At 36.2% G+C, this 21,809-nt stretch overlaps 1 protein-coding gene across 4 annotated transcripts in view; it reads right to left on the bottom strand.

The window, feature by feature from the left end:
* PARD3B (par-3 family cell polarity regulator beta) overlaps positions 1-21,809 on the bottom strand; it is a 532,498-nt gene that overhangs the window by 402,956 nt on the left and 107,733 nt on the right. For all 4 annotated transcript variants that reach the window (XM_081937858.1, XM_081937859.1, XM_081937860.1 and 1 more), the window contains exons 3-4: positions 20,662-20,833; positions 1,397-1,506 (exon numbers count right to left, since the gene is read on the bottom strand). In XM_081937858.1, the coding sequence (XP_081793984.1) occupies positions 1,397-1,506; positions 20,662-20,833 (282 nt within the window). The remainder of the gene's footprint in view (positions 1-1,396; positions 1,507-20,661; positions 20,834-21,809) is intronic.

The following is a 21,809-nucleotide window of genomic DNA, read 5'->3' as shown; positions in this document are numbered from 1 at the left end:
TCAAACTAGTTCATATATATATGTATAACTATAGAGTGGTTTGTTTTAAGTTGTTCCTGCATTGTTTTATACTTTTTATTATTTGATTTTTTAGTTTCCTTATTTTTTTCCTATTATTAGACACATTTTAGTTTTCTCACCACTGTAGTACAAAGTTTTCTCACTATAGTACTATTTCAAATGCACATCAAAGAGCAGCACCTAATAAACAAGATAACCTTAAAAGTAAACCAGGATCAAATCTAATTAGTACTTGAATAGTATACCACAAGAAAATTGCAGTGTTATAGGCTAAATTAGGAAGTTGAAAAAAATCTTGGAAAAATTTATGCCATTTTATTGTTAAGAAAACAACATTGAAATGTATAATCAGCACAAATCAAACTTTACTTCCTTTGTGTTTAGGTTTACTTTTTTTTTTTTTTTGCAAAATCATTAGATCTTTGTTTGAAGAAGCTTTGGGCAATTATACATGTTATATACTAGAAATTGCCACTAAACATAATCCAGCAAATACAAATAGTCTGGATTTCAATAGCAAGCATGGCTACCAGAATAAGAATTAAAAGCTTCTTATTTAATTTTAAATTCATATGAAATTTAATTAAACTTAACAATAGGAGCAAGTGGTTATATCAAATAAACAAAATGTTTCAAATGTATACATTTATGTAGATGTTTGTGTGTGTGTACGTGTAACCAGAAATGCCAGCTGGGACCAAATGCAGCTGCTACGTTAATAACTATGTGAAACTGCTCTGAAGAGTAATTTTTCTCATTTCTAGTAAAACATTGAAGATGTTTTGCTTTTGTGAGCATGAGTTTTATAGCATCTAGAATTTTCTGTATTCCATTGACATGAAAAATAATACTTGCCCAACAAATGTATATATAGAAGGAATATCAGATGTTCTACTCATCATTTCTTCAGAATTCCTCTCTGTTTTCTCTTTCTTTCAAGTGTACCCACACATACAGAACTGTAGCTCTTCATATCAGACAAAACATTTTTAGAATTTTCATAAATTTCAGAAGCAGTTTTTCATACCCAGTTGTTGTAAAAGGGATTTAAGGAAACACGTTATTGGAATTCTGCTTAAAGTATTTTGCATTTGAGTTTTTACTAAGGAGAAGTGAGGTTGTAATCCATGAGCAAAACAGTACTGTAGCTTCAGAACAAATATCATTCTTCCATTCATTTTTTACTGGACAGAGAAGCTTTCTCAAACGAATTGGGATGGTTGTCCCAGATGTTTCTGAATTTTTTTTGCCAAAAGTCACTCTTTCAGTAATTATAACAAAGCTAAATAGAACATAAACTGCTTAACAACTGGATTTGTAAGAATCCTAATATTGCTAAGAACAATGTCAGAATCTGAAAGCATGAGATACTTACTGACACAGAGGATTTCAAAATATGGTGATTAGCATGCAAAGCTCCTGGAACAAAATCAGCTGGCTGTCCCACAGTTGGATCACTACTCCTTCTAACCAAAAGTGGAGTACCTAGAAAGAGAGAAAAGAATATATTTAATTAATTAGGATCCTTCACTTTTATAACATTATATATTTATGAGAGCTTCCATGGATGCTTCTTCAGATGCCAGTTTAAATGAAGAGGAGTCAGTTTCAGGGATGTTGGGGGAAGATGTGGAGGCAGATTCTCCATGATTTAGTCCAATTTCCTTTTTAAAAGGAATGAGTTGCTATCATCGTATATGTTTCATTACCTGTTATCAAGAAATGTTCTATTTTATCAGGTGTAAATCTCCTTATATTAATCTTTAACGGCTGATTCTACATTTTAATATTCTCTCTCCATATTTAGAATCATGAGTCTAGAATCTAGATGATCAGCTCATTGGCGCGCATGCGCAGGCCAGTTTTCAGAATTGCCACACGGGCAAAGGGATGAAGCTCTGGAAAAGCCGAACTTCAGGGTTCTGGCACACATGCGCATCCAACAATCAGCTGGCTGGCACACATGCACACACCAGTTTTCATCACCGCTGTGCATGCGACGGACAGCTGATCATAGTGTGCGCATGCATGCCAGAAACCTGGAAGACAAACAGGCAAGGCTGTGTGTGCTGGGCAACATAGCTCATGTGCCACTTTGGGCACACGTGCCATAGGTTCGCCATCACGGGTCTAGACAGTCTGAAATAATAGTAAATAATTATTTACAAAATGTAGGTGTCACGTGATTCAGTTTACAATTGCTATAAACATTTAAGAAAAAAAAACATTAACAAGACAAAGGAACAATAAAAACCAAATAATAAAAAAATTAAATAAAAAAAAAACCAAACTCAGAAATGAACACAAAGGAAGAAAGGGCCATCAATCATTTTTGCCAAAAGGCAGGCTGAAGAGTCAGGTGTTTCTTTAATATCAGTGAGATGAGAACTGTTTTTTTGGCTAAGGGGGAGGGGGAGAGACAAAGTCAAAGGACAGGCATTGCTACAGCAAAGGCACACTTCCAACGACCAAGCAAATGGTGTTGTTTAATCGATGGAACTGCACCATGTTAACCTTGACTGAAGTAATTCGATAAAGCATGTGCATGTGAGAAAGATTTTCTTTCTTTTTAATTTGGGGCAGAATATAGAATACTGGAATACATATGTTGTACATGCATTTAAAATAAATAATTTGTCCTATGTATCCCATTATTTAAAATTCCTAATGTTGATCTCCCTCTATACTGTACTGATAAAACTGTCCTTTCTATATACACGAACCTTTCTCTAATAATATTTCATATGATGATGATGTTAGTCGCGAAGTTGTGTCTGACCCATCGCGACCCCATGGACAACGTTCCTCCAGGCCTTCTTGTCCTCTACCATCTCCCAGAGTCCATTTAAGCACATGCCTACTGCTTCGGTGACTCCATCCAGCTACCTCATTCTCTGTCGTCCCCTTCTTCTTTTTCCCTCAATCTTTCCCAGCATTAGCCTCTTCCCCAGTGAGTCCTTCCTTCCCATTAGGTGACCAAAGTATTTGAGTTTCATCTTCAGCATCTGGCCTTCTAAAGAGCAGTCAGGGTTGATCTCCTCTAGGACTGACCGGTTTGATTGCCTTGGAGTCCAAGTGACTAGCAAGAGTCTTCTCCAGCACCATAGTTCAAAGGCCTCAATTCTTTGGCACTCAGCCTTCCTTATGGTCCAACTTTCACAGCCATACATTGCAACTGGGAAAACCATACCCTTGACTATATGCACTTTTGTTGGCAGGGTGATGTCTCTGCTTTTTAGTATGTTATCTAAGTTTGCCTTACCTTTCCTCCCCAGCAGCAAGCGTCTTTTAATTTCTTGGCTGTAGTCCCATCTGCAATGATCTTGGAACCCAGGAAAATAAAATCTGTCACTACTTCCATTTCTTCCCCATCTATTTGCCAGGAATTGAGAGGGCCAGATGCCATGATCTTGGTATTTTTAATGTGGAGTTTCAACCCAACTTTTTCACTTTTTCACATCAAGAAGCTCTTTAGTTCGTCTTCACTGTCTGCCATTAGAGTGGTATTATCTGCATATCTGAGGTTGTAGATATTTCTCCCGGCAATCTTAATTCCAATTTGTGATTCATCTAGCCCCACCTTTGTCATGATGTGCTCTGCATATAAGTTATACAGGTAGGATGATAGTATATAGTCGTGCCAAACTCCTTTTTCAATTTTGAACCAATCAGTGGTTCCGTGTCCAGTTCTCACTGTTGCTTCCTGACCCGCATATAGGTTTCTCAAGAGACAAATAAGATGGTCTGGTACTCCCATCTCTTTAAGAACTTGCCACAATTTGTTGTGATCCACACAATCAAAGGCTTTAGCATAGTCAATGAAGCAGAAGTAGATGTTTTTCTGGAACTCCCCAGCTTTCTCCATGATCCAGCATATGTTGGTAATTTGATCTCTAGTTCTTCTGCCTCTTCGAAATCCTGCCTGTACTTCTGGTAGTTCTCAGCCCACATTCTCCTGGAGCCTAGCTTGTAGGATTTTGAGCATAACTTTGCTAGCATTTTAAATGAGTGCTATGGTGTGGTAGTTTGAACATTCTTTGGCATTGCCCTTCTTTAGAATTGGAATGTAAACTGACCTTTTCCGGTCCTGTGGCCACTGTTGAGGTTTCCAAATTTTCTGGCAAATTGAGCACTTTTACTGCATCGTCTTTTAAGATTCTGAATAGCTGAGGTGGAATACTGTCACCTCCACTAGCTTTGTTGTTGCTCAGACTTCCTAAGGCCCATTTGACTTCACATTCCAGGATGTCTGGCTTGAGGTCAGTGACCACCCCATCGTGGTTATCAGGGACATTAAGCTCGTTTTATATGATACATTGTCATAATCCTATCTATTCTTAGTTCCCATAGCATTTCTCTACTCAACTGATTTAATTATACTCTCTGGGTCCTTAGCCAACTGGCATAATATCTCAAACATTTCTTTATGTAAATTATGCCAATATAGATTGTTCATTTTTTCATTCCTTCAAAATCAATTTCTCAACAGTCTGTATATCAGGAGATACAACTCCCTGAATGTTAAACCTATATTTAGATTTGAAAATATTGCAACGCCGCATAGGAGTAGACAGTCTGTTTTTAAAATACTATTTTAGCTTTGATGTTCTTCTAAACAAGAACCAGCTCAAATTTGTGATGAACTATGTCTTGGTAAGGGACACGGTGGCTCAGTGGCTAAGACTCTAAGCTTGTCGATCGAAAGGTCAGCAGTTCGGCGGTTTGAATCCCTAGTGCCACGTAACGGGGTAAGCTCCTGTTACTTGTCCTAGCTTCTGACAACCTAGCAGTTTGAAAGTGCGTAAAAAAGGCAAGTAGAAAAATAGGGACTATCTTTGGTGGGAAGGTAACAGCGTTCCGTGAGCCTTCGGCGTTTAGTCATGCCGGGCATATGACATGAAGGAGACATCTTCAGACAGTGCTGGCTCTTTGGCTTTGAAACAGAGATGAAACAGAGTCGGGAACGACTAGCACATATGTGCGAGAGAAACCTTTGCCTTTACCTTATCTCTTGGTAGGAGCAAATAGTACTTTTCTGAGCAATTCCATTTTATTTTGGTTTGCAATTTGGCAGAAATAATGAGAGTAATCTCGGCAGAAGCTCTAATGATAACAAAAGTTAAGCTGATAAAAGGAGCAGATAGAGGGTTTCGAATCCTTATAAGACATGCAATGAACTACAAGTTCTTAAGAGAAGTCCACATAAGACTTATCAAGAAAACACTTAGAATACAGGCTTTACAAATGGCAAGAGATATTGGACTACACTATTTCTGGAAGGATACAGGATGATTAAATGAAATGTCACAATAAAATTTAGTTAAATTTAGTTAAATTTTAAGTGCTATGTACAACGAAATAATAGCTATAGTCAAATAAATGATGAATAATTATAACAGCATTTATATATGCTAGATTGATAATATGAAATTTTATACAAACTGTAAGTGAGGATTATGGAGATGACGTTGAAAAGTCTTTTTATAAAAGATAAACAATTCTATATAGAATAGAATATAAAGATGTAATATCTTTGGATGATTTCAGGATGATGTAATAAAATGTCATAATATAAATTTACTTCAAATTTAATATGCCTTATCTTGAAAGGATGTAATAATAGCTAGGTTTAATGGATGTTTAATAATTATAACAATTTGTATACATGTATATTAGATTGATGATACTAATAATGGGGAAAAACATGGAATTGAAAATTATTAGAGAATGTTATCAATGCTAAAATAATAGAATGACTTAGAATAGGATAAAAAATAACTTTATTATTGGATATATTGAAGATGATATAATGAATCATTATAATATTAATGGTTATATATTTAGAATGCCTTATCTAAAATGGAGAGACAATAGTGATAATCAAACATAAGCATAATAACAATGTATACAAAGATATCTTGATTGACAATATGTGAATTTTGATGAAATTCAAGTGATGATATGGAAAGGACGCAGAAAGACCTTGTAACCAATCAACACACTGTATTTCATTGAAGAGGCTTTTTATGTTATATGTGTTGTGTGTTTGTGGTTGTTTGAAAATAAAATATTTAAAAAAAAGATTCACTGGTTCATTATTTTTCTTTCCCTTCTGGCTTCTTGTTGCTATTTATACATTTAGTATTAAGTACATCATATAGTGGGGCTGAAAAGAATCTGGAAGACCATTAGATGACCACAAACAGTAGGAGGTCCATGAAAAGAATGGCATAGTCTGATTACTGGATCACCTTATTCTGACTTGACTTGCAGAATAACAAATCATAAAAAGAACTATTCAAAAAGGCCTAAATTCAGGTCTTAAGAGATATTTATCAATATATAAACAAGATGCACAGAGGTGATCAACAAGTGGATTTTTTATTGTAATTTCTTTCCTGTATATTTATTGTTAAATTTTGCAATTATCTACAAAAGATTCAGGTTTTTCTTAACACTAAGTAGGGTTAATTTATATGTAATTTTTAAAAATCAGATGGACTCCTAATCATACATAAATAGGACAACATGTTTTTAATTCACATTAAAGAACGGAATTGTTATAATGGAGTTTAAAGCGGAGCTACAGATACCTTAAGGAAATAGACAATAAAAGAACAATAAAAGATAGACAATAAAAGAATAGAACAATAAAATAGAACAATAAAAATAGACAATAAAAGGAACTAGCAGACGAGATCTCAGAACCACTGAATTATATCTTTCAGAGATCCTGGAACACCGGGGAACTACCAGAGGACTGGAAAAGAGCTGATGTGGTTCCCATCTTCAAAAAAGGGAAAAAAATAGATCCAGGAAACTACAGACCTATCAGCCTGACCTCAATACCAGGAAAGATTCTGGAAAAAATAATCAAGCAACGAATTTGCGAACACCTAGAAGCAAACAAAGTAATAGCCAAAAGCCAACAGGGATTTGTCAAAAACAGATCATGCCAGACTAATCTTATTGCATTCTTTGATAATGTGACAAAATTAGTAGACCAGAGGAATGCCGTCGATATAGTTTACTTGGACTTCAGTAAGGCTTTTGATAAGGTAGACCATAACCTACTACTAGATAAAGTAGAAGAATGTGGGTTAGACAGCATCACCACCAGATGGATTTGTAACTGGCTGACCAACCGCACTCAACATGTAGTCCTCAATGGAACTGTATCTTCATGGAGGGAAGTATGCAGTGGAGTACCCCAAGGCTCTGTTTTAGGCCCAGTACTCTTCAACATCTTCATCAATGATTTGGATGAGGGAATAAATGGGGAACTCATCAAATTTGCAGATGACACCAAGCTGGCAGAAATAGCCAACACTTCAGAAGATAGGCTTAAGATACAGAAGGAACTTGACAAACTTGAACATTGGGCACTATCTAATAAAATGAAATTCAATGGTGAAAAGAGTAAGGTTCTACATTTAGGCAACAAAAATGGAATGCACAGGTACAGTATAGATGATACCTTGCTCAGTAGTAGTAACTGTGAAAGGGGTCTTGGAGTCCTTGTGGACAACCATTTAAATATGAGCCAGCAGTGTGCAGCAGCTGCCAAAACAGCCAACACAGTTCTAGGCTGCATAAACAGAGGGATAGAATCAAGATCACGTGAAGTGTTAATACCACTTTATAATGCCTTCGTAAGGCCACACTTGGAATACTGCATTCAGTTCTGGTCGCCACGATGTAAAAAAGATGTGGAGACTCTAGAAAGAGTGCAGAGAAGAGCAACAAAGATGATTAGGGGACTGGAGACTAAAACATATGAAGAACGGTTGCAGGAACTGGGTATGTTTAGCTTAAGAGAAAGAAGGACTAGGGGAGACATGATAGCAGTGTTCCAATATCTCAGGGGTTGCCACAAAGAAGAGGGAGTCAAACTATTCTCCAAGGCACCTGAGGATAGAACAAGAAGCAATGGGTGGAAACTAATCAAGGAGAGAAGCAACTTAGAACTGAGGAGAAATTTCCTGACAGAGAACAATTAATCAGTGGAACAGCTTGCCTCCAGAAGTTGTGAATGCCCCAACACTGGAAGTCTTTAAGAAGATGTTGGATAGCTATTTGTTTGAAACGATATAGGGTTTCCTGCCTAGGCAGGGGGTTGGACTAGAAGACCTCCAAGGTCCCTTCCAACTCTACTATTGTATTGTATTGTAACATTTAACAACACTGAAACACAATAGCCAGAAATGAATAAATTAGTTTTTAAAACAAGAATACACTTTACATTGCTTCTTTAATAAAACAAAATAAAATACCTGAGGTCCAGCTGCATACGCACTTAAACTATTGAGCTTCAAGTAGCTAGAATCACTTCCCTTAGAATTTGACAACTCTGAATAAAAAAAATCTAATCAGCATGGCAAGATATTGACTGGATAGTTATCAGAGTTATCTTGATTTTTTACTTCTCTGAGCAAGCCCACATGTATGGAGGCTGCTGCTAGATGAAATTGCATTCTGGCTAATTATGCAGGCATCAAGTCGGTGTTGACTCTAAGGAACCACAGATTTTCTCCAGAAGGATTTGTTCCTAATCTTGTTCATCAAGACTTCTAATTGTGCACTCATCACTATTGTAATTAAGCCTATCCACTTTGGTTTTGGTTACTTTCTTTCCATATTTTATTGCATTATAGACTTTTCCAGAGAGCTAAGTATTTGATTATTGGGTCTGAAAGAATTAATTTGTGTCATTTGTGCCTTGTCCCACTTCTTTGCCAACTAGAGCTAATCTCTTTCATCAGGTTCTGTACATACTGTGGTTTTCTGACTGGTATATTGCTTTTGCACTAGGACAATGAGATGCTCTGAAATTCTCATTTTTCTAAGCACATTCCATAAGTTTACATGATCAATACCACTATTGCCTTTCTATAATCAATGGAGTACATATTGACTTGTTTCTCGTATTCTTTGACTTTCTTACGTATGCCTTCATCAAAGTTTCTTGCATTTTTCTAAAGCCATCTTGAATATTTGGCTTCTTTCTTCCCATGTAGGGCTCTAATCTGCATTAGATTACCCTAAACATTATGTTACTCACAATGAAATTAAGAATATTGTAAGAAATTTTGGACATCCCATTATTTGCAATTTGTTGGCCACTGTGTCATTCTCCAGATTTGCTTACATAAATTGGTTAGAAGCTGTACTGATTCTTCCTTTGTTTGCCATATTTCTATAAATATTCCAATAATTATTATGGTTTCCCAAACTGATAATGACAGAGTGCTAATCTAAAATCATTTTAGAGGTCTCTGTATATTATTACAGGCTTTTGTAAATAGGGAATGTCTTCAAAGGTATCTTGGATGTTAAGATCTCTATTGTACAGACTCTCAGGAAATTCCTTCCATTTTTCTTTAATCTTTTTTGAATCAGTATTATCTGTCCTTTTGTGTCCTTAAAATCCCAATTAATGATACAAATCTTCTTTTAAATTTAGAGATCTTCTTGAAAACATTGTCTTTTAACAGCTCTGTGAAACCATTTGTTAAGTTTCTTTCTGAGATTTTTATTGTTCTTGTCTTTGGATTTTTTCCCCACTCTGTTCTTAGCAATTTTAATAGTTTGTTCTGAGATTCACTTTGTTTTCTTCTATTTCTTCATCTTTGGCAGTCTGTTTTCATATTCATATTAATGGGTTCCTTAAGTTCATCTGATTCTCTATCAATAAGATTTCAAAGTAATTCCTCATGTTCTCCTTGAAAATGGTGGGCACCTATGCTCCAAGCATTATTGTAGAAAGTTTCTTTTTCAATTTCAGCTTAACATGGAATTTGCATTTTTCCAATTTGTGGTCTATTCTGCATTGAGTCCCTGGCTGTTATAACTGAGATTTTCTACTTCCTTCTACCAATAATGTGATCTATTTGCTTTCTATACAGGTAATCCATGACTTACAACCATTCGTTTAGCACCATTCAGTTACAAAAGCAATGAAAAATGTGACTTATAACTGGTCCTTCCATTTGCAACCATTGCAGCATTCCCAGGGACACATGATCAAAGTTTGAGTTTTGGCCAATCAACATGCATTTGTAAGGATTACAATATCCCAGAATTGCCATTTGTGACTTCTCAGATGGCTTCCAACAAGCAAAGTCAATGGGGAAGATTCTTTTAATAACTGTATGAATCATTTAACAACACAGGTGATATTTTATTTACTTACTTACTTACTTATTTACTTTATTTATTTAATTTATTTTTATTTGTCAACAAGTACAAGGAAACAAGTATGAAAACACTTGGCACAAATAAATGGATATAAATAAGCAAAACATAGTCATAAACACATAAAAAGAGTACATATAAATGGGACATTAGGACAGGGACAGTAGGCACGCTGGTGCGTTTATGCATGCCCCCTATGCTTAACGACCATGGCAAAACAGGTCATAAAATCAATAATGATTCATCTAACGACCAGCTTGCTTTGTAACAGAAATTCTGGTCCCCATTGTGGTCATAAATCAAGGACTACCTGTATACAATTGTCTTGCATATAGGTGTCATTTTAGTTATTTGATGACTGTTATTAATTCAGAAATAATGGAGTGGCAGAAACTGTTAAATTATTTGCCTACGAATTATGAACCATGGTGGCACATAGGTCAAAGTTCAATACTGCAGGCTATCTCAGCCCACAGCTAGGAGTTTAATTGTGGCTGGACTCAAGGTTGACTTAGCCTTCCATCCTTCCAAGGTCAGTAAAATGAGGATCCAGATTGTTGGGAGCAATACACCAACTCGGTAAACTGCTCAGATATGGCTGTAAAGCATTATGGACCAGTATATAAGTCTATTGCTAGTGCTTAATTTTAATTTCCTGAGCTAATATTAGGTTCCTCTTTGGCATTCCAACTTTAACTGATATTATTCAGTCATTGATTGCATTATAGGCAAGTACTGTTCTTGCTATTATCTTCATAATTATGTCCTTTTTTAATGTCCTGAGTAGTAAATACTGTTAATTTCTAAGATTAAGTATCCAATTCCAGTCTATCTCAGTTCACTGATGCCTAAGATGTAAATGCGTAGTAGATTCATTTCACCTTTCATAGTGCTGAACATGTTCACACTTCTTACATTCCATGTGCTCACTGCAATTCTGTCTTTGCAGCTTTTTCTTTCCCTGCCTGACAACATCAGCAACTAGACATCTCAAAGGCTTAAATCTAGCCATTTCATAAACACCATTAGTACTCTAAAAGACTTTCAGGTCTACCTAAGAAGCATGTTGAGTACAATCTGATCTGAGGAGCTCATTATCTGGCATTTTATTGTCAATATTTCAGATTTTCTATTAACGTGAGTTTTTGGGGTAGAGGAATAACACTGCCTTCTCCCAAACAGTATGAAATTATGCCTTTGCTGTTGTCATTAAAGTGAGTTTGCTTTGCTTTTCTTGCTAAAAATAACAATGTATTTTAATAGTTAATCTTTCATCAACCATATACTGATCACTGACAACTTTTCCAATTTCTCTTTCTACTTATTGATATTACTGTATATTAGTGGTGGGATTCAGCCAGTTCACACCATTTTGGGAGAACCGGTTGTTAACTTTCTGAGTAGTTTGGCAAACTGGTTGTTGGAAGAAATCATTAGGGCAGAGAACCAGTTGTTAAATTACTTGAATCCCACCACTGCTGTATATCCTTGTATCAGTAGGATATTTTTACTTGTCAGTTTACTTTAAAAAAATATTATTATTATTATTATTATTATCAAGCACCATCCTAAATGCCTGCTGCCTAGTATAGACGCCTGCTTGCTTTAACTGAGCAGCAAGGATGATCTTCGTGGTTTGGGTGACCTTGCTGGGATGATATATTCTTGGCAATCATTCTGGGCATTCTTTGCCTATCCCTCTTAGCTCTCCCCCACCTCCCTAATGAAGAAGCAAGACTGTGGAAGTGGGCTAGTATTTGGTTACTGAAACCAGAATATATGGATCTGGCCCATTTCAGATGGTAGCCACTAACAAAGTATTTCCCTATTTTTACATTTCTTAAAATTTTAGGTTGATGAACAAATAAACAATATCTTTTTAAGATCTCAATTTGTTTCTAATATCTATTCCTGGAAGCTTAATCAATTACTAATTTGTAACATTTTTTTTCTTATGAGTCCTGGGTTTTTCCGATACATTGGCTGATTCTCACAAGATGTTCTAAAACATTTAAAGATGCACAGCAGCCATTTATACTGGTACTTCTTCAGCAAATATTCTGCTGTATGTTTAATAATCCTACCTTTCAATAATGCTTTCCTCTAATTAATAGTTAACTATCCTATAATTATATGGATCACTTCTAGATCTCTTTTTAAAAATCATTGTTCCAGTGGCTGCTTTCCAATCCCATTATAGAGGCTGATTTGAGAGATAATTTGTGTATTACTGTTATTTGCATATTAGCATATCAGCAATTTCACATTTGAGTTCTTTCCTTTTTCTCTCAAGATATTATCATATAAATCAGGTGATTTGTTAATTTGTAATTTGCCAATAAATTCTAAAAGATCTTTTGTCACTTATATGTCACCTAGCACTTGGGACATCTTATCTCTAAAAGCTATTTCAGGTATAAGATATACTTCTTTTCACTGTGGAGAAAAATGTAAATAATTAATTCAGGTTTCCTGAGATCCACCTCTTCATCCTTTAGAGTTTCTGTATCATCTGACAGTCAAATGCCTTTCTGGCAGCTTTTTGATATTATTGTTTTGATGAATTTTTGTTACAATCTTTCATGAAATCTGTGTGATAATTAATATCACTTCCTGTTATTCTTTAGATAGTTCTAGTTTTCTTTATCCACCTCCAAATCAATGAGGAGATCAAAGTAATATCATTTTTATCTCCATATTATCAACTTTGAGTGATTTTGTGGGGGGGAAATCTATTAGACCTTAAGTGTCTTTACCCTGTAGCAATTCAATGTTAAGTAAGATGCTTCTCATCCTTCATTTGGATTTTTGATCCAGAAATAAAACTCTCCCACTGTTTCTCTACAGTTTACAAGATTTCTCATAAAGGACACAAATTTGTGAGGTAGATGCAAGGTAGTCTTCAGCCATTGGTTTAGGAACCATTCAAAGTTACAATGGCACTGAAATAAGTGACTTATAACTGGTCATCATTACGATCATCGTAGCATCCCCACAATCGTATGATCAAAATCTGGCCATTCAGCAACCATCATGTTTTTTACAATGGCTGCAGTGTCCTGGGTTCACATGTTTGCCATTTGTGACTTTCCCAGTGGGCTTCCAGCAAGCAAAGTCAGTGGGGAAAGCTGGATTCATGACTCACTAAAAAACTGTGGCAATTCACTTTAAAATCATGGCAAAAATCTGGTCAACTCACTTAACAAACATCTTGATTGGCAACAGAAATTATGGTCATAAATTGAGGTGATTACATCTAAAATAAATGTTGAAATAAAATTCAATACAACTTGGTAGGTTAGGGAGGAAAGGGCTGAAGTAAGAGAACCCTATTTAATAAACACAAATGGAAAGTTAGGAAACCTAAATCGAATGGCCAAGTGTAGGTTGGCTATTTATGCCTTGGCAATAATATCTGTACAAAAGATTTTGTTGTACTACCTGACAAAGTTCCGCATACTGTATGAGGCAGCAGTAAAATGTGATTGCCACAAAAGCAAATATAATTTTATATTGCAGCAACAGAAATAAGAGTTCACAAATCACAGAAATCAACTGTGCTTTACTCTGCTTTAAACAGAATTCTATACCCTTTGAAGTATAAAATATCTGTTTCTGATCATCTCACTTTGAAACAAGTTCAAAAAAGGGCAATGGGGTCATCTGGGGATTAAAAAATAACTCCAGAAATGGAGACTGAAGGACCAATGAGAAGACTGAGATGAGATGATACAAACTGCAGTCTGGATGGGCCATTCTCTGTCTTTTCCTCTGGATTTGGAGGCTGCTACATTTACACTCCAGCTATCAAAGAAAAAGCCTTCCAGAATTGGATATGGGTGTGTGGGAGGGAGGAAAGGATTACACGTGGGAAAGAATCACAGCTGACAGGTTAGGAAAACAGAAGATGTCAAGGACAAAACAGGCTTGGTTAGTGTTCTGGGTTGGACTCAGAATACACTAAGAGGAAGGAAAGGGGAAGAATAGAAAAAGCACTTAAGACTTATATACCGCTTCACAGTGCTTTGCAGCCCTCTATAAGTGGCTTAAAGAGTCAGTATATTGCCCGCCAATAAGAAGAGCTAATTTAGAAGCATGAGCAACCATGCAGCTTTGCAAACTTCTCCAGCAACACAAGCATTGGAAACATTTTCCTCCTTACCAATCAGATGTTGAAAGATAACAAAGCCCCTGCAGCAGCTGAAGCCAGATTTTTGCCTGTCAATGAGTTTAATACACCAATTGATTATCTCCACTTCTGTCATCTATCTTCTGCTTTTTCCAACCAAATAGGTTGGGTTTAGGATTGTCAATCAGTAGTTGACACCTTTGCAAATTTATATTTCCGCAACAAAATCACAAGATTATTATATTCACGACAAGTAAAAAACTTTCTGGACATGAAATTTCAACACTAGTAACAAACAAAAAAGAAACCAGAGCTAATAAACATATGTTTATCTTACAAATTTACTTACGAGTTCATAATAACAAACTCATAGGATACACATGGAAGATACAGAGAAAATAGGATTTAGAAAGAGATACAAAGATAGACAGGGATTAGAAGAGAAGTTATTTATCTCCCATTTTGTTTGAAAAGAAATGGTTATTTTTGTATAACCTGCAACAAAGGAGAAAAGTGGACTGTCCTATTTCCCAATTGATCCCACTATCATTAACTACAAACATGTGTAATGATGTCACAAAGAAAAAAATCAAGCCCTCTGCTCTCTCCTTTCCAGAAATTATCAATAATTCCTGTTTTTCTTCAAAATATAATATTAAAGAATAGCAAAGAATTATTTAATTAGAGAAAAATCCATCTAACTTAAGAAACATTGTTCCATTGATCTGGACCACCAAGCAACCTTATGTGGCCTGCCAGCATTTGTTAAAAATTCACTTGTGCCAGGATGGATCCATTGCTGCCACTACCATCCCTTCAGGCCTCGACAACACCACCAGCTCAGAACCGCTGCCACTTTGCTAGCTGCCAAACAGCTGATGGGTGTCCCAGTTATTCTTTTGAAGCCCAAAATTATTTTTAATTCACTACTGTGGTCCTTTTCCTTCTACATGTTCTGCTAGCCTGATGTACTGAATAGAAGTATCACTTGACTTTAGATCCCCCCTCCTTCCCATTTACACTTCTCTGAAAGCTTTTTTTTGCCTTAGATATACACTGAAATGTATTTTAAAAGAAAGCAGAGATTTGAAAAGGCTGACATAAAAATATGTCATCAGTCTAAGAGCTTTTTTGAAGCTTAACATTTATAAATAGCAGTGACTACAATCCTCGTTTCCCACACACCATTCCAAGGCAAGTTCTTTTCAGGTCTTTGAATCCTCCAAGTGTGGCAGGGAAACCAGGACAAATAGGGTCTCTCCCATTCACTTAAAAACCTATCCTTGTCAACATGAGGAAGCAGTGATAGAAAAATGTGGGGATGATTTTCTTATGTCTGAAATGGAGCTATAATATAAATGGAGTGGCAATTAACAAATAAATATTGAGCCATAATTTAAACATAAAGAATCCAGCACGTGAACATCAATCTGGTTGAAGCAAACATTTTAAGAGAACTTTGTCAGGGTGTACATCAATGTTCCCTCTAATTTTTTTTCAGTGTGAGCAGAAAAGTATAGTGTTTGAGCGGCACATTTTTATGCCTGAGCAGCACCTGAATTTTTTTCACAGGTGTCACCTAAGACAACAACAAAATCAGTATTATTTGAAACTCAAAGTTATGTTTATTCAAGGTACCCGCTTAATTAAAAGTGTTATATAGTATCACTTAACAACGCTCCTGCTTAGCAACCAAAATGTTGGGTCAGAAACTCTGGCATTTGAAGCACGCAAGTCTTAAAGCTGTCAAGTTACAAGATCCTTGCATTTTCCTAACCCTTTAGGGAAAAAAACCCCAAGGGGTCTTCAAACTTGACAGCTTTAAGACTTGTGGACTTCAACTCCCAGAATTCCTCCTCCAGTCATGTTAGCTCAGGAACTCTGGCATTGAAGCATGCAAGTCTTAAAGCTGTCAAGTTGCAAGATCCTGGCACCACTAACCCTTTAGGAAAAAAAAAAACCCAGGGTCTTCAAACCTGACAGCTTTAAGACTTGTGGACTTCAACTCCTAGAATTCCTCCTCCAGTCATGTTGCAGCGACGTCATCTGCGTGGATCCATCTTCGGCTTTTTTCACAGGGGGCAGGGCTGCCGCTGAAGATGCCGACGAGCCCCTGCTGCCACCAGAATAACAGCTGCCTCCTCCTCCTCCTCCTCCTCAAAAGGCACCACCACATTTGGAGTGAAGCCGCCAAAGCTCCCGCTGGTGCCCCCTCCACTCAGAGCACCTGAGCTGGGCACCGCTGCCTTCTTCTCCGCTGCCGTGCTTTTGAGAAGCCATGAGGCTTTTTTCCCCTGCTCCCGCCCCCCCCTCCGCTGCCTTCCTACTGGCTCCCGCGGCCTCATGGCTCCTCAAAAGCACAGCAGAGGAGGAGGAGGCAGCAGGGGTGCTCCGAACAGAGGGGGAGGTGCCACTACCACGGGCGGGGGCCCCGGCGGGAGCTTTGAAAAGGCTTTGGGGGTTTATTTTAGCCACAGCGCCGGGCGCAAGCAGCTAGGATTGCCCGCCCACAACTCAGTCGCCCCGCGCTCATCAAAACAAGTCCAGGGAGGTCCTTTGTGGGGGGCCAGTTCTAGCCGTCTGCAAAGGACCTCCCCAGCCTCCGGCGCCTGTGACAGTACAAAACACTGCGCGGCAGTTGGAAACTGCTGCACGGTGTTTTCTTGCCACCTGTGCGGGCGCGCAGCTGCGCACCTTAGAGGGAACAGTGGTGTACATGCGTGGAAGATTATTCTGAAGTTTACAATTTCTGCTTGCTTTCTGCCACATGTTTTTCAAAATATGGTTTTAGAACTTGTCTTCTCAGCTTCTTTTTCCAGAAAGTCTCAAGAAGAATATGTGCTAAACAACAGGTTTAAAAAAGAGGCAGAAAGTAATTATTTCTCATGTTTTTTATATTTTTCAAGAAAGAAAGCTCTCTACACATCCACAATATAAAACAATAACTTGCCAGAGTACAGTAAAACATACACTGATTTGGAGGATTTTAAACATTAATATAGATTTGAATATTTACTCTTGGGACTGATGGATAAATAGTTGGAAAAAAGTTATGGAACTTAGTTTTTGCTGTTAAAAACTGCAGATTACTGTATGTGCAAAGATCGAAAGATTTGGCAATACCTACAACAGAAATGGTTGGTGAAGATGATGCAGTAGACCTTGCTGAAACGGTCAAGTTGATAATATCTATGTTTTATCACTGACTGGAAAGTGCTTAAGAACTATTTTAATAAAACAGAAAAAATGAATATGATCTATAGTTTTGACAATTAGATAAGGTAGTTATAGAAAGAAGAGAGTCACAATGCAACTTTAGAGAAAGGGATACAGTAAATCTACAATTGTATTAATAACTGAAAATTAGAATATGTTTTTTCTTTCTATTCTTTTTTTCTTTTTGCACATCAGGTTTCTCTTTTACTTTATCCCTTTTTTCCCCTTCTTAATCTATTTTAGTTGTATTAATATTTAGTCTTATTTTTAAAAACTTCCAATAAAGTTATAATTTAAAAAATATAGCAAAACATAGGAGAGTACCAAGAACCAAACTTATAATTTAAAAAGCTTAACAAGTTAAAGAACAATTACAGCAAAATAAATATATATTGCAAAGAAAGATTTAAAAAATACACACAACTTTTAATAGGGAAAGATTAGAAAGCATGGAAGAAATTAAAAGGAAGACACTAGAAGATGTTTTTTTTAAAAAAAAATCCGCCAGTGGGATTTCTAAGGACAGCAAACCTTTACTACTAGCGCATCTCTGCTGAATATCCCCCTGATTAGTTAAATAAGAAGCTACTAAAATATAGATAATTGCAGCTGAAGACCTTGCTGATGAAAGGAGCAGTTAAGCAGTATTACAGATTGCTTGCATATAGCATGTTTTAAGGAAACACTCAATAATAACAAAACATGAAGAGAAAGAGCAAGGAAGGGCACACACTTTGAAATGTAATTTTATGAGTATGATCTAACTTATGATTCCATATCAAATGACAATTCATGTTTAAGCATCTTGAGTGTTCACTTTGATAATACTTCATTTCTACCTAAGAGCCAATTAAATTACTCTATAATTGATATCAAAAGCAGTTTCTTGAAATGCCTGCTAGTGTTCATTTTAAGCTATTATTGCCAGAAGTATTTTATAGACTGGAAGATATTCTTGACTCTCACCATTTATGCTGACATATACAAGCACAATAAAGTAAGTCAAGGAAAAAGGAAACAAACTGAAATAATGGGTAGTGATGAATGGCTAAAAAAATGATTATTCTAAACATTAGTCTTTGAAGCAACTAAAAAGGAATGGTGGAATACATGAGATTTTAGACTTCTATTACTTTGAAAATGCTACAGAATACTTCCTTCGTCTTCACAATAAATAATTAAACTTGGAACAAATATAAAAACATGGAACAAATCCTAAAAGTATTGCTTCTCAAGGTTAGATTACTTAAATTGGGGATTTTGTTTTTTATGGGCACTTTTTATCATTTATCAACTAATCAGTAAGCACTGCTGGATTGCATTGAGTCTGCCTCATGTTATTATGCAATGGAATGCACCCAAATGAATAGGGTGAAGCCCTTCTGGCTTCCACAAAAGAGGCTCTAAATCCTCCAGTCATATCTCAACACTCTTGAGAAGAGCTAATATGGCGATGATGGCACCAACCAGAGGTGGTTCCTATCGGTTCGGCTCGGTTCGGCAGAGTAGGTAGTAACTCAGCCACCCACGCATCCGAACCGGTTCTATCAGTAGTGCTGTAGGCGGCGTCATCTTGGTTTTTGCAATTTTTTGGTAAAAAGCCATTTTTACCAAAAGCATCTTGGTAAAAAGCCATTTTTTTGCCTACTGCGCATGCATGCGTGGCGCTCATCAAGCGCGTGCCCACGCCCAAAGCATGTCCCTGAGTGAACCGGCAGTAAAAGAAACCGGAACCCACCCCTGGCACCAACACTTTATCTCCAGAACAATCCCTCTTTGCCATGGTCTTCTTGTGCAAAGGTCAAGGCAATCTTTCTTTCTTCTTTCCATAGTTGGGAAGCCATGTGCTCAATGGTCTCTTTCCCCAGAATGAAGGCCACTGGGACTTTAAGAATTTAGGACATAATTTTATATATCAAGATCAGAAAACAAGAAAATAATCCAAAAGCACAATACATGCTTCTGAAGAGCCTGATTAAGTGACTTGTTTCCTTAGCGCAGAATCTCTGAAAATGTCCAAAAGCTAAGAGAGCAAAGTCATAAAATAAAATAAAATCTGTGCCATATCTACTGTAGCTTCACTGATATCTAATTTGCTCATAATGCCCTGATTTACAAGCCAGATTTCTGTGAGTTTGGACTTCTTTTCCTACTTAGTTTTCAGCCAAAAAGAGCAAAAGCAAATCCTTCTTTTTTTAAAAAAAAAATCACACCTGCAAATGGAAAAATCCTATTCCTGATTGACTTTTCAGCATTTGCTTTCATTGAATTTTGGATACCTCTGCCCATGTCCATGGTTGACAAGTCAGATTTTTCTTAGGTATCTGAATCTTAGAATGCAATGCATATTACTGTAGCTTCCAAATAAGATGTAAGAGAAATGCAATGTGAAGGGTTAAAAAAAGCCACTATCTACAACAAAACAATTCAGAGTTTGATATGTACCAGTTTTGTAAAAGATCATTTTCAATTTTTTGTTTTACATATTATATTTATATGATACAAGTTGCTTCTATCATATAAATTGGCTGTTGAAAACAAAGGCCCCCAAAAGGTGACATGCAACTTTCTCTTTGAAAAGCAAGGTAGTAAAATGTGACAAAAAATAGACAAATTTAAAGTTTATAAAACATGTTTCAATGGCTCAGTTTATATATGCTACAAAGCTTCAATAACTTTTAATCAATTAAACAATTAATATATTAGTTTTTATCACTATTTTAGGTTTTTTTTCATAAACTACTTTGATACCAAACAAAATAATAAATCCTTATAGATCCTGCCAATAAAAATGCAACTGGAAGTCAAAGATTTTAAATTATCTCAATTAAAAAATGGAAAGCTAAGATCAGTATCTAAACTAAAAGAAATGCAGTGTTAGGAATAACTCCAGAATAATTACCAAATAAGTCCTCTTCCTACAACAGATGTATCGAGCAATGATATGGATGTGGGACTACTGATTTTGCACACCTTTATCATGCCGAAGGGATCATATTGAGAATATTTTATTAGTGCACATAAATCCTTGGGAAGACTCAAGAAAATCATAAGGGATATTCTTAGCTTAACAATCCATTCTTTAAAATGTAAGTACCTACCTAATTTCAGAGCAGAGGATGTAACTTCTATCTCTCCACCAATAGGCTGAAATGCCGCTAGCTGGGTAGCTACATCAGTCTCAAAAGCATCTGGGCTGTTGCCTTCTGTTAAACTACCATTGGTGTCATCAGATTTGGGGAATGCATCTTGTTCGTCATACACGGCTATCAACTGTAAAATAAAGCAATATTTTATACAAAATTCATAGTGAGAATAGGATTCCTCCAAGGAGGCATACTGCCATATTACTATTTCATTTTAATCCATGGCGAGCTATAAGTTTATTGGAGTTTTCTACTTTCCCCTCCTTTTCTGTTAATATTTCGGAGATAATCTTAAACAACATGTGATTTTATGTTATCTTACAATCAAGCAGCTAGCAAAATCATTAAATACCACCCCATAAAGGAAGGAAAGGATCTCCATCCATTAAGATAGAAGCAAAATCAGAGAAGAACAGACTAATAGGATAAAAGATAAACAGTTAACGAAAATCAAACTGATCTGGTTTTTACATCAAACAATACACAATTCTACCTGAAAAAGGAACTCCATAGGCATAGCATTACTACAGAGAAAATACTGCTCCCTAAAATCACTCATAGATGTCCACTGTTAGGGTCACAAGATACAACAGTGGATGCTGTTACGATGCAGGAGTCTGAAGACCAGCACCTTGAAATGTCTGAAACTAGGCAAACTGTGAAATGATATCAGAAGACACAGAGAAAGATATGTCAAGATTTCTAAAATAGAGCGCTAAAAGATATACACATGCCCAGAGAGAGAGAGAAAGAACCCACTAACATAAATAAAACAGTATTGATTTTTTAAAAAATCAAATACTGAAAAATCTTCTCACACAATTCAAGTTACCACATTTATTAAGAGCAAACAATTATTTTCTAATCATATATAATCATATTGCATTAAAAGAAACAAGGAACAAATCTAAATAATATTTCATATTTTTGTTACAAATCTAATTGAAACCATTGTTACAGGCGAAGGATAACCAGTGACACAAATAATGTTAAACACAACTAACAGTTCTTAAAACTGAGTATGTTGCCTGAAATTTAAAGTCCAATAATCCTATTCTTCTGATACAAGAGACAGGAATTGATTTTTAATCATCTAAAAGTTT

Source organism: Natrix helvetica, assembly GCF_964273705.1.
Source record: "Natrix helvetica genome assembly, chromosome: 1".
Taxonomy (NCBI): domain Eukaryota; kingdom Metazoa; phylum Chordata; class Lepidosauria; order Squamata; family Natricidae; genus Natrix; species Natrix helvetica.
Note: the sequence above shows the minus strand (reverse complement) of the source record. Positions and strands in the feature narration are given on the sequence as shown.